We start from the raw sequence: 16,760 nt of genomic DNA on the forward strand, positions 1-16,760 counted from the left end.
TTGTATGACAGTGATCATGTTTGTTTGACAGTGATCAAGTTTGTGTGACTATGTGATCATGTTTGTGTAAATGTGATCATGTTTGTGTAACAGTGATCATGTTTGTGTAACAGTGATCATGTTTGTGTAACAGTGATCATGTTTGTGTGACAGTGATCAAGTTTGTGTGACAGTGATCATGTTTGTGTAACAGTGATCAAGTTTGTGTTACAGTGATCATGTTTGGGTAACAGTGATCATGTTTGTGTAACAGTGATCAAGTTTGTGTAACAGCGATCGTGTGTATGTGAAAATGTTCATGTTTGTGTGCCAACAGGTTGTTGATGGCAGTGATACTGAAGCACCATGACCTGGGTCACGTCGTCCTGGGTATTATTGAACACGGCCAGGGGGAGCACGGCAGCAAGCACAGTCTGCCCAAATCTCTGGCAGAACTCTGTAAGGTCATCGCACAGACCAAGAAGGCTTTGATTAAGGTAAGATGCTGTCAGGTTAGGGCACATTGTTCCTGCTTTCAATATGCAGGTCACAGTCGATTGAATGGTAAAGGTCAGTGACTTGGTTGAGAGCTTGCTGTTATACCAGATGATGACAATCATGCTCATATCAACAACTGGATTGGGTTCAAGACTTTATTTACAAGCCGCAATCATATTGCTGGAATATTGCTGAGTGAGTGAGTGAGTGAGTATGGTTTTATGCCGCTTTTAGCAATATTCCAGCAATATCACGCTGGGGACACCAGAAATGGGCTTCACACATTGTACCCATGTGGGGAATCGAACCTGGGTCTTCGGCATGACGAGCGGACGCTTTAACCACTAGGCTACCCCACCGTCCCCGAATATTGCTGAGTGTTGTGTTAAATGTCAAATACATTGTTGCTGTGGGAATAGAACATTCTGGTTGTCTCTTTGTACAGCTCTTTTATTTCTTTCTGTCTGAGTTCAACCACTGTCTTGTGAATGCTGTCTCTACATTGGTGGCATCAAGAATGCAGAGGTGTTTCATTATTTCATGAGATGTTTGTATTCTCCAGGCCCATCAAGACCAGGGAAGGTCGTATAAGGAAGTGTGTGCGCCTGTCATCGAGAGGTGCCACTTTCTGTTCAATGAGCTCAGACCTGCTGTTGGTGATGAAGTGAATGCGTTTGCCCGATCCAAGATGCTCAAGTCTATGCCTCGCTGGAGGGAAGTCATAACCAAGTTCCTAGAGGACAAGAAAAAGTCAAAACGTGAGTACAGTCTTACTATATAGATGACATAGAGACTATATACAGATGTTAGGTAAACTAGGGTTTCATGTGAGTACATTCTTACTACATAGATGACATAGAGACTATATACAGATGTTCAGGGGTTCAAAAATCCCATCGCCTGATGCCCGGGACAAGTCAGTTTTCATTTCGGGCAATCAAATAATGGTATCTTACTTGTCCGTGGGCTACTAAATAATTTCCACTTATGGTTTCAAACTGCAAATAAACTTTGATTTAATTTCATATCTGCTCAAAATGTAGCTATTAAATTTCGCAATGATAATAAAGTAGAGTTATCTTTCTTTGCTATTTATCACTTTTCAATAAATAGTCCAGTAAACATTAACATCAAATACCATGTTGATTTCTTCTTTCATAATTACATGATCATAATTATGTCATAAAATCAGGGCAAGTGGAAAATTAGTCAGGACAAGTTACTTTCTTAAAGTCACTTGCCCTGTGGCAAGTGGCTTTTTAAAAAAAAAATGAACCCCTGATGTTAGGTAAACTAGGGTTTCATGTAGTGTTCAAGACTATTTCACTCATATAGAAACATCAGCGCATGAACTGATGATACCAGTCCAGACTTAATGCCTGTTTTATAGTGCTTTCCCATTGAGATACCTTGCTACAAATTGGAATAGATTAGATTGACTCCAAACCTCCTTGTGTTCTTGACTACACCTTTCAACCAATTGTCAACACTTTGTTAGTGTTTTTAATTGAACTATGGCCGTGTATGGTTCAAAACTTGGCTATGTTGGGTAAAATAGAAACATTGGTAACTCACTCACCTTGTGATGTAATCGGCTGTTCATGTGTCATGCAAGCTTCTTTCAGATGTTTCTCCAAGGTACTGGTTTATATACAGCACTTCTGGGTAACAAGAAGCACATTCCAGTCAAAATTGGTTTTCAGTAGTAATCTGCTTGTATTCAAAATGCCGAGGCTGGTTCTGACTCCATGTTTACAACCCACAGGTCTGGCGGAGTCCAGGGAGGATAAGGAGCGAGACCAGGACGAGAGGGACACACTGCAGGCAGCAGGGGGTGCCACTGCAGCTAAGGAGGAGCTCAACACTGAGCTGAAGAAGTCGGCTACAGCTGCAGCAGAATCTCAGGAGGGGAGTGATGTAGAGGAGGAGGGAGCCAGGAAGACACCGGAGAGAGACAGCAGTCTTGACGATGGACTGGAACTGGATCCTGATGCTCTGATTGGTTCTGATTCTGAGATGGAGAAAGCCACCACCACTTTGAAACAGGTAAAATCAGCAGGAATGATAATCACTCTAGAACAAATTGTTAAAGTTGACTGTATTACTTCTGTTAGACACTAAGATGTTTGTTAATTTTTCACAAGCTTTTGTTGTTATTGTTAGAAGCGACAACGGGATTGAGTGGTCAGGCTCGCTTACTTGACTGACACATGTCATCATATCCCAATTGAGTAGATTGATGCTTATGCTGTTGATCACTGGATTGTCTGCTCCAGACTCGATTATTTACAGACCACCACCATATAGCTGGAATATTGCTGAGTGCAGTGTTAAACAACCAACCAACCTGTTGTTATTGGGTTTAACACTGGCACAGTGGCTACTCGCCACCTTACTGAATCCCAATTCTACATCACACAGAGTGTATGTAGTAAATCTTCATTATTATACACCAACATAACACAATATAACATAGGATACTGTAGTCTTTGGCAATCATTGATTTCATTAAATGGTAAAACCCAACCTCTATCAAAGAAGGTCTGAGTTAGAATTATTGTTAGAGTTAGTGTCTTCAGCAATCCATGCTTGTCACAAGAGGCAACTAATGGGATTGGTGGTCAGGCTCACAGACTTCGTTGACACATGTCATTGTATCCCAATTGATGGATCAATGCTCATGATGTTGATCACTTGATTGTCTGGTCTAGACTTGATTATTTACCTCTGCCATTTTGCTGGAATATTGCTGAGTTTGGTGTTACACAATAGACAAACAAAAACAAGTTTATATTGTTCTTGTCATAAAACAGTGAGACTTTCAAAGAATACTTTGGGTTACTGATTTATATGACATCAGAATCCACAAGGAACAGATTCGAGTATTTATCCAAAATCATTCGTACTCACTTACATATTTTATGGCTGCTGCCACTTGTTGCAAGATGCTCACTCTCTTGCCCTATGACAGCCCGACCCCTGGGATCACATCGTCAGTGCGGTGACCAGCACCCAGAGGCTGAAGGCTCTGCGCCAGCGTCTGACCGGGGCCCACCCGGAGATGCCCCTAGTTAACAAGATCATCGAGTTTGTCATGTACGAACACCCAATAGACATTGACAAGCTGCGGAGATCTCTGCACTACCAGGTAACAACTTTGTCAAGAACCAGCATAGTTACAGAATTGATAGAAATGTTATGTTACAGTAATTTATTTCAAGGAGACATTGTATGGTTTATTTCATGTTGCATGGCTTAATTTTTCCTTATCCTGACTCATGCTCTTTTTGCTTGTCTTCTTCTTCTTGCGAACATAGTGGAACACTTGTATCTCCCTAATTGAAGCTCCCTTCAATTTAAAATCACTAATTAGTATTCACCACGAGTTACCTCCTTTCCACAAGCGCGTGAACGAGGGCTTCACCTCTACCCATGTGCCTCTCACTTCTTCCTTCTTCAGTGAGCTGGACGTGAGAGCTTGTGTCTCCCGACACACTATATCCTTTGAATTATATTTAGTTAGTTACCTCGTATAGACATCTATAGAGGTTTAGCTAGTATCCTTCAACGATTATATATTGATATTTAGTCGCTTTTCTACAGTTTAGTCACCGGACGCCGCGGTTTGTTTCAGTGGATTACGTTGATGAAAATTCTGTACTATTGCAGATTACGCTTTTATGCTGCTGCTGATCCGCCTTTAATATGATGTACGCGCCATGTTTATTATATTCACATTGCAGTTGGGCGGTACTAATTTATCCAATTCTACCTTTTATTAATATTTACTTTATGCTTGGCACGCACAGCAGATAGGTCGCAGATGCAGAGTCTAGTATGACTGATACACCGAACCCCTCGCCAGTCTACTGCTGTTGGCCGACTCCTCCCGCGGTGGTGTTCCGCTAGAGTGGTGGAGAGGTGTGGACGAGTCCGCCATCTCCAAGAAGCATCCTGCTTCCCAGACATCCCATCGCCGCAGCAGAAGACTAGAGGGTTTTTCTACTACATCTCAACAACCGGTGACCGCTCCCCATCGGTTTTGGGCCTGTATGATGATCAGCCGGGTCATCATACCGATGTACATCAAAGATTGACCGATGTCGCACAGATCAGCATGCAGCCTGATGTACCAACGCGAGATATGCGATGATCGCCCTGAGGGTCCCATCATTACTAACACTCAACGCAGACGCCGCGACACCCAGGGCAGCGCCGACCTCTGAGGGAAAATCAACTAAGTCTACTAGGACTTTCTCAACCGAGATTGTTCCAGCCGATGACCTGGACCTCTACGATGATCAGCTGATCATCATCCCCGACGCACGCCACAAGAAACGACCGGTGACAGCTACAACGACATCAGCAGAGATCACCATGCAGCCTGATGCCTCTACACTGATGGCGGACGATTTTCCGTGGACCCCTCCATTAACACCGCAGATAAAGCACCGGCGACCACTTCGCCGCAGACCATCCCAGAAGACATGATGCGACAAATTATGAACATCATGGAGGACCAATATCTCGCGTAGCAGGGTCCGAAGCCGCCTGAAGGCTCCAACGTAGACAGCACCCCAGAGGCACCCCCGTCAACGTAGCAGCCAGGACGATGTCACCTTCGCGCGAAGGAAGTCACGGACCACCTTGACGGCGACCTAGATGTACAGCCTCGCGGGCGAAAGAACCTAGATACAGCCTTCGCTGAAGGACTTTCAAGGCAGGATAGATCATCACCTTATGCGCGTTTCATCCCTAGATGTGGACTCGACCATCAGACATCACGGAAGCCTTCGCGAAGGTCATATCGCTGCTCCTCGACCGACGCGAGAGGAAGCCAAGGCATGCCAAGGACACCTGAATCCAGATCATCATCATCTAGAAGGACATCGAGGGACTATACAAGAGCTTCAGCAAACTATCAACGCTCCCTCACAAGTCTCCGAGAAGATCAACCCATAGACAAGTTGATCATCGATATCAAGTATAAGAACTACAATCGATATTGGTTCTGTTGAATCCATGACGAGACGTATGTTCGCTGGCCTAAATAGATCTAGAACGATCAATTAGACACTTATCACCAGACTTCAGAATACCACTTCTGAATATGATAAGATGATCCATGCGCCCTATTTAGGCAAGCGTCACGATCCCACATCCTGTTAAACACAGAGGCTGTTCACTTAAGCAAAGCTCATATATATTTTATATATATATATATATACTAATCGGCTTTGATTCTCGACACCTTCGGCGATGGTCGCTAAGGCTAAGTGGCTCCAAGTCTACTTCACCCAGAAGATCTAGAAGGATACTTCGAGAACTTCGCTAAGTCTCGGGCGCTCACCGAGGAAGTCTCCTCCAAGGTTTCCATATACTAGCCACTGGCCATATATAGCTACTGCCAGTCCGTTCAAGACGCCGCATAAGTTGATTATCAACTGTATGCCAGATGCCGCCTATAAGCCTACGCTAAGATAATTGCTCAGGCTATTTACAACACAGAACGCCGCTGTATTATTAGTCAACGACATTTCATAGATCTTCACAGAAATCAACTATTCCGTATAAATTGCTAATATACAATCCCGGACGACGACGATTATCTACATGCGACCATTACGCATATCTGCAGACAATTCAATATCGAAATTGAACAGCAGCCTTGTTACAGCGTAGTATAACTCTTAATCGCCAAAGTTCTGAGAAGAAATATGTACAACAAGTTCAACGTTAATTCTACAATTATGACGATACATTCATGTATACAGTCTACAAGCTCACAACTTGCAAGTTGTTTATACCCTTATATATAAGGAAGTCGGAATTATATTCAAAACTGAAATTACTTTCACGATAACCAGGAAAATAACCTACCCAGCATAAAATTACAGAGCCGCAGATATTTCACGCCGGAGGTTTCAAGCGGTTACCATTAACCCTCAAACACGTGGTCACCGGATAACTTCGAAGCTACGGTGAAGACCGACGCTTATGCTAATATCAACGGTAATTTCAGAATTTATTCTAGGTGGGTTTTTTCCGCTACACCCGGTGACATCACAGCGGGTATTATACAGAATCAAAATGCCTTGTTCTGATTGGACCGCTGAGGGACAACGACCTACACAGAGGTCGATCTCTATTCACAGTTCAAGACTTACGCCACAAGTGACAACTATATATCAGTGAATCCAGCAAGCCTCATTACAGTCCAGTTAACCTGAACATTCATGATTAGACTGCCTTTCTTCAGTTAGAGACCTCCCCTGTCAAGTTAAGACGAGGATCGGGCAGTCAGGCGATTTTACATAAAGTTCAACGAGGACAGACACACCTGGTTGTGCACCTACATCGCCAAGGACTTCAGAGCGAATTATTACCTAGACGAAAGATACAAGTGGATCTAAATCCACAGCGCTTCAGACTACAGCTGAATTTCATCAGTTTAATTAACACAACTAGATGGTTAGTAAACCTACTAAACTTCTGTTTGGAGAATAAAACGGAAATTTCACGCCCAACCTGGGGATATGAATATAGTGCTCCAACACCTCACAAGTGAGGTTTATGAACACGCCTGGATGACATACTTGGACCCCATGATACGATGATTCTATCAAGATGGCCAGCAAGAGCACTGTAAATTTATCTCCACCAAACCAAACAGGAGGAAAAAATGCAACAGATTATTTCCTCTATCATCAACTTACGAGAGTGAAGTCTCATGTACTATATCTCCATTTGGATCAGAACTGTCATACTCACGATGCATATGCGGATGGACCTATTCCGACCCTCCATGAGCTTAATACTCATGATATTATAGCTAACTTCTACAATTGTTCTACACAAATGTGATTGAAATAATGGAGGTTTTATTCTGAACTGATATGGTGGTTGCAAACCATTATCTGAGAGATATCACCACCGAGGACGCCTCAGGTATACACACAATTGATCCCATGGTCCTCGTGACAACAGCTGACAGTTCTCGGAGAAGATAAGTCAATCTAACAGATTTTTACTTATCTTATAACAATACTAAATAGCTTCATGCTATATATAATTTACTTAAGTTCCTTTTATCATCACAGTACTATGATTATTACATCATACAATATATAAGTTAACAACTCTACAGAGTTTGTTATATATATTTACCTTAAGTTATTCATATCTTAAGAGTAATACTATGGTTACATGATAAATGCATTAGCTAACAAACTCTACAGAGTTTTTGGCTATTTTATACATAGCTTAAGTTAATTAAGCTAACAAACTCTACGGAGTTTTACTATTATATAGGTAACTTAAGCTAATTATACCTTAAGCATAGTACTATACTCATATTATTAAAATATATTGGCTAACAAACTCTAAGGAATTTTGCTATTATATAGGTAGCTTAAGCTTATTCATATCTTAAGCTTAGTACTATGTTTATATCATATAAGTAGATTAGCTAACAAACTCTAAAGAGTTTTTGCTATTTGGCTTAAGTATCATCATATTTCTAAGCAATATGGTTATATTATAACATGTATTAGCTAACAAACTCTACAGAGTTTTAGCTATTATATATGTAACTTAAGCTTATTCATATCTTAAGCTCAGTACTATGTTTATATCATATAGGTATATTAGCTATCAAAACTCTAAAAGAGGGTTTTGCTATTATATATGATTCATCATATTTTAAGCTTTATGGTTACATTATAACATGTATTAGCTAACAAACTCTACGGAGTTCTTGCTATTATATATGTAGCTTAAGTTTTCCTTCATAAGCTCAATACTAGGTTTATATCATAGCTAACAAACTCTAAAGGGTTGTTTTCGCTATTATACAATTAGCTTAAGTTTTCATCATATCTTAAGCAGTATGTTTACATTATAAGTAGATAGCTAACAAAACCCGACGGAGTTTTGTTATTATATATATATAGCTTAAGTTTCATCATAACTTAAGCTCAGTACTATGTTTTTAACATAAAAAGTATATTAGTTAATAAACTCTAAGGAGTTTATTTTGCTATATACATTTAGCTTAAGTCTAATCTTATCTTAAGCTTAGTACTATGGTTACACTATAAACATATTAGCTAATAAACTCTACAGAGTTTTTATTATTATATATGTAGCTTAAGTTAATAATATCTTAAGCACAATACTATACTCATATTGTAAAATATATTAGCTAACAAACTCTAATGAGTTTTGCTATTATATATGTAGCTTAAGTTCATTATATCTTAAGCACACTACTATACTCATATTGTAAAATATATTAGCTAACAAACTCTCACGGAGTTTTGCTATTATATATGTAGCTTAAGTTAATTATATCTTAAGCACACTACTATACTCATATTGTAAAAATATATTAGCTAACAAACCCTACAGAGTTTTGCTATATATATGTAGCTTAAGTTAATTATATCTTAAGCTCAGTACTATACTAATATTATAAATATATATTAGCTAACAAACTCTACAGAGTTTGGCTATTATATATGTAGCTTAAGTTAATTATAGCTTAAGCACAGTACTATACTCATATTATAAAAATATATTAGCTAACAAACTCTACAGAGTTTGGCTATTATATATGTAGCTTAAGTTAATTATAGCTTAAGCACAGTACTATACTCATAGTCATATTATAAAAATATATTAGCTAACAAACTCTACAGAGTTTTTGCTATTATATATGTAGCTAAAGCTTATTCATATCTTAAGCTCAGCATTATATCTATATCATATAAGTATATTAACTAACAAACTCTAAAGAGTTTGCTATTATATAATTAGCTTAAGTTTAATCATATCTTAAGCTTAGTACTATGTTATATCTTAAAGTATTTTAGCTAACAAACTCTAAGGAGTTTATACTAGCATATTAACAAGCTTAAGTCTATTAGTCTTAAGCATTGTATTAATGTTATATATACTTTATCATAATAAGTACATGGTAATAACCTTTTATATGGCAGCTGATAAGTTAGCAGCAGGAATTCATCAGTTCAGTGCCTTTATGAAGTTCCCATAGGGTTATTACAATCATCACAGTTCAAATCACTAATTATTAAAAATCCAAAGTATTAGATATGCCCACCTCCGCTCCAGAGGATGCTACAAGCAAGAGCATGAGTCAGGATAAGGAAAAATATGTAATTTTTGGAGTAAAATTGATATTTTATACTTATCCTGACTCATGAGGTCAGCCCTCCCATCCTCCCCAAATAACACTTTGGATTTCCTGTAAATTCAAAATGTTGGGCTCAGTATATGAGGAGAGAGTGAGGCACATGGGTAGAGGGTGCCCTCGCTGCTCCCAGCTTGTGGAAAGGAGGTAACTCGTGGTGAATACTAATTAGTGATTTTAAATTGAAGGGAGCTTCAATTAGGGAGATACAAGTGTTCCACTATGTTCGTAAGAAGAAGAAGACAAGCAAAAAGAGCATGAGTCAGGATAAGTATAAAATATCAATTTTACTCCAAAAATTACATTTTTCAAGATTTTCTTTAAAAAACATAAACAGTCACAGCAAGCTCTTCAATATTGACTGAAATATTTGTAGTCATACAAATTGATCATCATATTTTTCTCAAGTGTAATCTACATGTGATTATCTCCCCTGATGTTAAGTGTTCATAGAGACCAGTGGAATACTATGTTGTATTACATTTGTATCAAAGCAAAGACTTTATTATGAAAGACATTAATGGCAATCGGTTGGTTTTGATGTTGTTTTATTAGAAATTGATTTACAGTGATCATACTTTATTTGTTTTATTTACTGAACTGGTTATGAGGTTGAGAATTATATGCAACCATTTCTGGTTTTTAATAATTGTAAAATAATGAACGAAATTAATTGGTTTGTTTTGATACTATGCAAAATATTGTACCTTTGATTAATGATATATTTTATATTTACCTCACCAAACATAACACAAGTTAAGTGTTGCTGGAGTATATTCCCATTGGCTGTATACTTGTAGGTTGCGAGGGCAGAGCTGCGGCTGAAGGGCATCCAGAACATGCTCTGTCTGGTTCACAAGGACCACCTGGTGCCCTCCGTCAAGTACGCTGTCCTGTGTGGCTGGCAAGGACTCCTCACCGTGGGGCGCAAGTTCAACACCCCCCTTCCCCACTGCCTGGCTAACGTCAAACTCATCCCACCGTGTGATCGGATCCTGCTGGAAATGACGTTTGCGGAACTCTACCGCTGGGCCATTCGGGAACTTAGATCCTGTGTCATATCTGCTGACATGATCTTCAAGGCAAAGGGAGTCAACCCTTCCCAACCAGCCCAGGACAACACCAAGGTAGGCTGAAAATGTGCAGTCAGCTTTATTAAAACTAGGTTACATGTTGTTGATAATTTTCAGTTTCAGCAATAACATTTCAGCCACAATACCTTCAATGAATCAGAGTACCACAGTTTAATGAAAGGAACATGTTTGTGTTAACTTGAATATCATGTGATCTGTACCCTTATCCCAGGCCCACTGCTCTCTTTTTGTTTTTATATTTCTGATGTAAACTTTCAATGCAAGTAACCAGTTGGCGCTGTTGCATGAATCCACTTCTCGGTTTCAGACGTTTTGACTTGATTTTCCTTTGTGGGGATCCCTGTTACAAATTACTTCTCTGCTTATTTTAAAGGCAAAATAGTGTCAGATATGATTTCTCTTTATCTGGCTGATCATGGGAGAAAATGTTTGTACAGCTGAATGAAATTTATGGCATATTTTATGAGACAATAAAGAACAGGATATGCAATTGAGATCTAAAATAATGATGACTGCTTCGCAAGTCTTTGAATGGCATGTAGAAGTGATTCACATAACTGGTGAACATTTATGGATGTCAACTTCTTTATTATAAGGATCATATCATGGTGCAAATCTACACTCACCGTGACAGTTCTGTCAGTGCAGTATCCTTGTGCCTTATAAGTGGGATGAATGTGAAGTGTGTCAGGTCTTAGACTGCAGTGTATGTGTCTACAGGAGCGGCTGAGTCTGGGAGCCCTGCCAGTGGCGCGGTTCATCCTGGCGACACTGGGCATCTTGATGGCGGAACATCAGTCCAGCAGTCTCAGTCTGCTGCTCAACAGTGGAGTCCTGGCCCTGACACAGAGCATACTCAGGCTTGCAGGTGAGTCACAGAGCATACTCAGGCTTGCAGGTGAGTCACAGAAAGCATACTCAGGCTTGCGGGTGAGTCCATAGGGCATATTCAGCCTTGCAGTTGAGTCACAGAGAGCATACTCAGGCTTGCGGGTGAGTCCATAGGACATACTCAGCCTTGCAGGTGAGTCACAGAGCATTCTCAGACTTGCAGGTGAGTCACAGAGCATACCAGTACTTGCAGGTGAGTCACAGAGCATTCTTGGACTTGCAGGTGAGTCACAGAGCATTCTTGGACTTGCAGGTGAGTCACAGAGCATACCAGTACTTGCAGGTGAGTCACAGAGCATTCTTGGACTTGCAGGTGAGTCACAGAGCATACTCCAGCTTGCAGTTTAATCCCCAGAACATACTCATTCTGGCAGACGAGTCACAGATAATATTGAGATTTGAAGGTGAATTCAACAGAATATATTCATTCTGGCAGGTGAATCCCCAGAACATGATCATTCTTGCGGGTGAGTCACACAGAGCATATTGTGATAAGAAGGTGAAGTCAACAGAGCATACTAATTCTGGCAGGCGACTCACATAGAGCATACTCAGACTGGCTGGTTTTTCAACAATCATTTTGTATTGCTTCTCATACGGATAAATTAAAACGATGAAGTGTCTTCATCATGATTATTGTAAGCTTTGTTGGAGAGGCACTGCCTGCAAGTGATGTGTTCATGTTTTGTGCAGGTCCGGACCCAGATCTGCTGATCCCGGACAACAACATGGTGGTGTGCACCGTGCCAGAGGAGCAGAAGGTCAAGAAGCAGACGCAGCAGATGCCACTGTCTGGAGCGGAGCTGGCCGCCATGATGAAGATCGGGACTCGGGTCATGAGAGGGGTCGACTGGAAATGGGGTGATCAGGTCAGTTATGAACATTCAGGATCTATATTGCCCGCAAACATCAGCAGATGTAGTGAGTAGATTCATTGGCAGCCGTGATGTAGCATTGATGTTGCTCATTACTTAACAGAACATGGAATAACAGTGGAACTTTCATTTACTGCATAGGGACGGATCCAGAGGGGTTGGGTGCGGGTGTGCGCGAGTTATGTGCATCCCCCCTTCTCCAAACTCCTGCATCTGCCCCTCCTGCAGTCATATAGCTGTGTTATTTCTGACTATGACTTGACACTTCTCTACTTGTATGACAACTGCCTGTGGAATAAATAGAGAATCTCACCCAAGTGTCCACTGAGGGTGAGATTCTCTTTATCATCAAAAATCATTCTTCATGAGTTTTCAATGAAAAATGTACATCTCTCAACACTGTACTACCATTAGACTTGCAGTGCAGTGATGTCATAGTATTGTGATGTCATCAAGTTGATGATGTCATAGCATTGTTAGGATATTGTACAAAATCTACTGTCAAAATATATCTCCTTGGACATATCATATCATCTCACACAAGCGACATCTCCTGTGGAACACAGTTTTGGATGATAAAAAGGTTTTATCCTTGTAAACCAGACTGTGAAGCTTTGGACTATGAATGCTACTGCTTCTTACACTGAAATCATGGTCAAACTAATAAATGCTTGTGCATCGCTGTCTGTAGGATGGTCCTCCGCCGGGTCTGGGTCGTGTGATCGGGGAGCTGGGGGAGGATGGCTGGATCAGGGTGCAGTGGGACACGGGGAGCACCAACAGCTACAGGATGGGCAAGGAGGGCAAGTATGACCTCAAGTTGGCCGAGCCTCCAGAACTCCCTGACAATGATGAAGAAGATGAAGAAGAACTGGAGTCAGGTTAGTGACCTTCGGATACCTTCAGCTCTCCATCCTCATCTCTTGCACCTTTCTCACACCTCTGTCTCTCACACATTCATCCTTTACACCCTGATCTCTTCTGGGTTTGTCGGCATCATGCCTGGTGGATTTTGCAAAAGTGGTAAAAGTCTAAGACCACTTTCGAACTTTCCTTCAGAATGAACTGACGTGGACAAAGCTAACTCACTCACTCACTCACTCACTCACTCACTCACTCACTCACTCACTCACTCACTCACTCACTCACTCACTCACTCACTCACTCACTCACTCACCCACTCACTCCTTTTGTGTAGATGTGAGCATTTTTCTCTGTTTAGTTTAAGTTTGATAAACAGAATCACAGACTACAGGACATATGTTTTCCCCTTATTACAGAGAAATGCAAACCTGAGAGCAAACACCCGACGTCCTTGGTGCGTCGGTCAACAATATGGCTGCTGCGCTCCTTGTCTGTGAGTTCTGGGATCCACTCAGACCGTGCTCAGAAGGAGGCTATAGGATCACTGTGTGGGCTGATGAGGAACGTCGTCGACTGTGGCTGTAACTATGGTCTCAGTGAGTACTGTGATTATTGAGTATATCAAGAACAATTAGAATATAAGGCTTTGTGGGTGAAGGAGTGTATTTTAACTGCTGACAATCAGTTTTTAAATTCCCCCGATGCAAGTCCCCAAATTCTTATTGAAGTATGCCTGTCGTAATCTGGTTACAAAAAATTGTTCTGAGTATTTCTGTCTTTAGATTTTTAATTCATGTCATGGATTGTATTTCAAATTTCATAAATCTATTACACTGAAATCCTTTGTATGCTGATCAGCTTTGGAAAACCTAAAACCTATGATTTCTATAGCTTGGCTATTTTAACTCCGATGTTTTCATATAAGCCAAGGACTTTCACATTGTCTTTCACATTAAGAAAAGGAGCCTGTTTGTCTATATACAGCAGAACATGTTCTTCGAGTCACTGTGTATCACGAGGGAGTGTTGGAAGATGATTAATACAAGAGACTGTTCATTGACTGTCAATTGTGGTTATAAGTGTATTTAGGATATTTTCAATGCTCCATCTCTCTGTCATGCAGATGTCAACTCAACAGCAATCCAGATTGCCAGCGAGCAGCACTTCAACTGGTGCAGCCTGGGCTTTGTGCGTAGCATCGCGACGGGGCAGGTAATCAGCCAGGCTCTGAGCACACCCAGGTGGATCTCTCTGTTGATGAAGATTCTGGAGGAGGAGCAGGGAGTGAAGCATGTCAAGAACGTCTACAGACAGGTGAGGGAATGCTTCCTCGTTACAGGTGATGCATAACATCACAGGATGTATTTAAAGGCAATATATAACGCCATAGATTATCAATGTGAGAGAATGCCTCCTAGGTGCAGGTTGGTTTGGTTTAAATGGGTTGTTGTTTAACGCTGCACTCAGCAATATCCCAGCTATATGACAGCGGTCTGGATATAATCGAGTCTGGACCAGACAATCATGTGATCAATCATGTGATGACATCGATCTACACAATTGGGGTACAATGACATGTGTCAACCAAGTCAGCAAGCCTGACCACCCAATCCCATTAGTCACCTCTTATGACAAGCATGGGTTGCTGAAGACCCGGATCTTCACAGGTCCGAGGTACAGGTGATCAATGACGTCATAGAACATCTACAAACAGTTCTGGGATAACCCTGATAAAGACAGAGCTGCATCTAACAGTTGCTTCACCTCAGGCTTTCCTCCATTATCAACATGATGTGACTGTAACACACTTACTGTTTCACCAAGTATGTGAATACTTACTTCGATTTGACTCTTTTCAGATCCTGACTCTGAAGCTCCTCCGAACTGTTTTACCTTCCTGGGACCACAGCATGGACGTCACCCGCATCAATGACATCATCCATCGCCTCTTCAAACTGCTGGGTTCTGTACTGACAGCCTGTGCAACAGACCCGACTCTCATCTCACAGTGTAAGTTGTCTCCCTTGTTGCCATAGTGATGTACTTGATAGCAGTGGCACTACATTCACATACATTAATGTGACTTCTGTGTAAATTTTCTCTGCATCCCTTTTGTCCATATCAGGACATTTCCTGTTCAGTAGTCTTATGAATAATAAGTAGATTGGAGCTGCATAAATTGTTTGATAAATCCCCCATCCCCCATCCCCTTATTCTGTATACCTTGGTTTGGAGCCCAAGCTGTCATGATAGAAGTGAAGTAACCTGAAATTGGGTATAATGTCGTGCTTGAGAATATTTCGCTCATATGACGACATGCATGTGTCGGATGTGCGGCTGCTTGTACTAGCCCAGACAGAAGCTGGTTTTATAGTGCTAGCATACTGAGATACCATGCCGCAGTGAAGCATGAATACCCCACTCAGACACATTAGCCGACCAGTCCTTGTTGTACACATTAATGCCGAGCGCCAGGCAGGGAAGTAGGTACTGAAGGTACTGAGGTCAGTGTGGACCCTATTATACTGCTTGAATCCATTATTGGACCTTACAATGCTGCTGAAGCTTCTCTCACTCACAGATGAGAGCCAGCAACATGACAGCTTCCTGATACTTTCTGTTGATGTGTGTGCAGAGGTCCATTGCTTAGTAGTGCCAGAATATGAAAAGTGTGGACTTGAATCCCAATTTCGTCTTTAGCACAATACCAGTGTATGAAATAAGCCCAAAATCCAGCCAGACATCAAGGCTGGTAACTTCAAAATGCTCCATCCCAAAATGGATTTAACCAGACCAAATATGGTGAATTTACTCAGATGTGTGGAATATCTAAAAAAAAATTACCAGACCATCAGGCTGGCTAGACCATCCGTCAGAAATCTAGACCGTCTCGGGCGGTCGGATGGGCCTTATTTCATACACTGACAATATTCGTGATATTCACCTAGGAAAATATCTGTTCCCCGTGCCACTTTCCTCCCTCTTTAAACTGGTATATTTGAAAATTGTGGATTTGAATCACAGATTTGTCTTCAGCACAATACCCATTCCTGTGAGACTCACCACATAGAAAAAATGTCTGGCCCCAATAACACTGTCCTCTCTATTTAAACTGGTATATTTTCCCTGTCACAGATGAGAGCCCTCGACCGTGTCGGAAGCAGGTCCGAGCGCCGGTGTCCATCACAGCATCCTACACCAGCACCATCACGGAGGAGATCGTGGCTCTGCTGAGGAAGCTGCACTCTCTCGACACATGGAACATCCACATCAACAAGTTCATCGAATGTCAACTTCCCCGTATCATCGACCTCATACTAGACAGACCATCTCCACAGGTACCCAGTA

General features: G+C 41.2%; 1 protein-coding gene across 1 annotated transcript in view; it reads left to right on the top strand.

Annotated features, from left to right (window-relative positions):
* Positions 1–16,760, top strand: part of LOC124287017 (E3 ubiquitin-protein ligase HERC2-like) — a 177,279-nt gene that overhangs the window by 102,279 nt on the left and 58,240 nt on the right. The window contains 12 exon segments of the mRNA XM_046723473.1: positions 317–476; positions 1,040–1,235; positions 2,243–2,523; positions 3,449–3,625; positions 10,489–10,815; positions 11,503–11,650; positions 12,367–12,542; positions 13,240–13,429; positions 13,829–14,008; positions 14,536–14,726; positions 15,272–15,422; positions 16,548–16,750. Of these exon segments, the coding sequence (XP_046579429.1) occupies positions 317–476; positions 1,040–1,235; positions 2,243–2,523; positions 3,449–3,625; positions 10,489–10,815; positions 11,503–11,650; positions 12,367–12,542; positions 13,240–13,429; positions 13,829–14,008; positions 14,536–14,726; positions 15,272–15,422; positions 16,548–16,750 (2,380 nt within the window).

This window comes from Haliotis rubra, unplaced genomic scaffold (genome assembly GCF_003918875.1).
Source record: "Haliotis rubra isolate DU_JTF1 unplaced genomic scaffold, ASM391887v1 Scf399, whole genome shotgun sequence".
In the NCBI taxonomy this organism is placed as follows: domain Eukaryota; kingdom Metazoa; phylum Mollusca; class Gastropoda; order Lepetellida; family Haliotidae; genus Haliotis; species Haliotis rubra.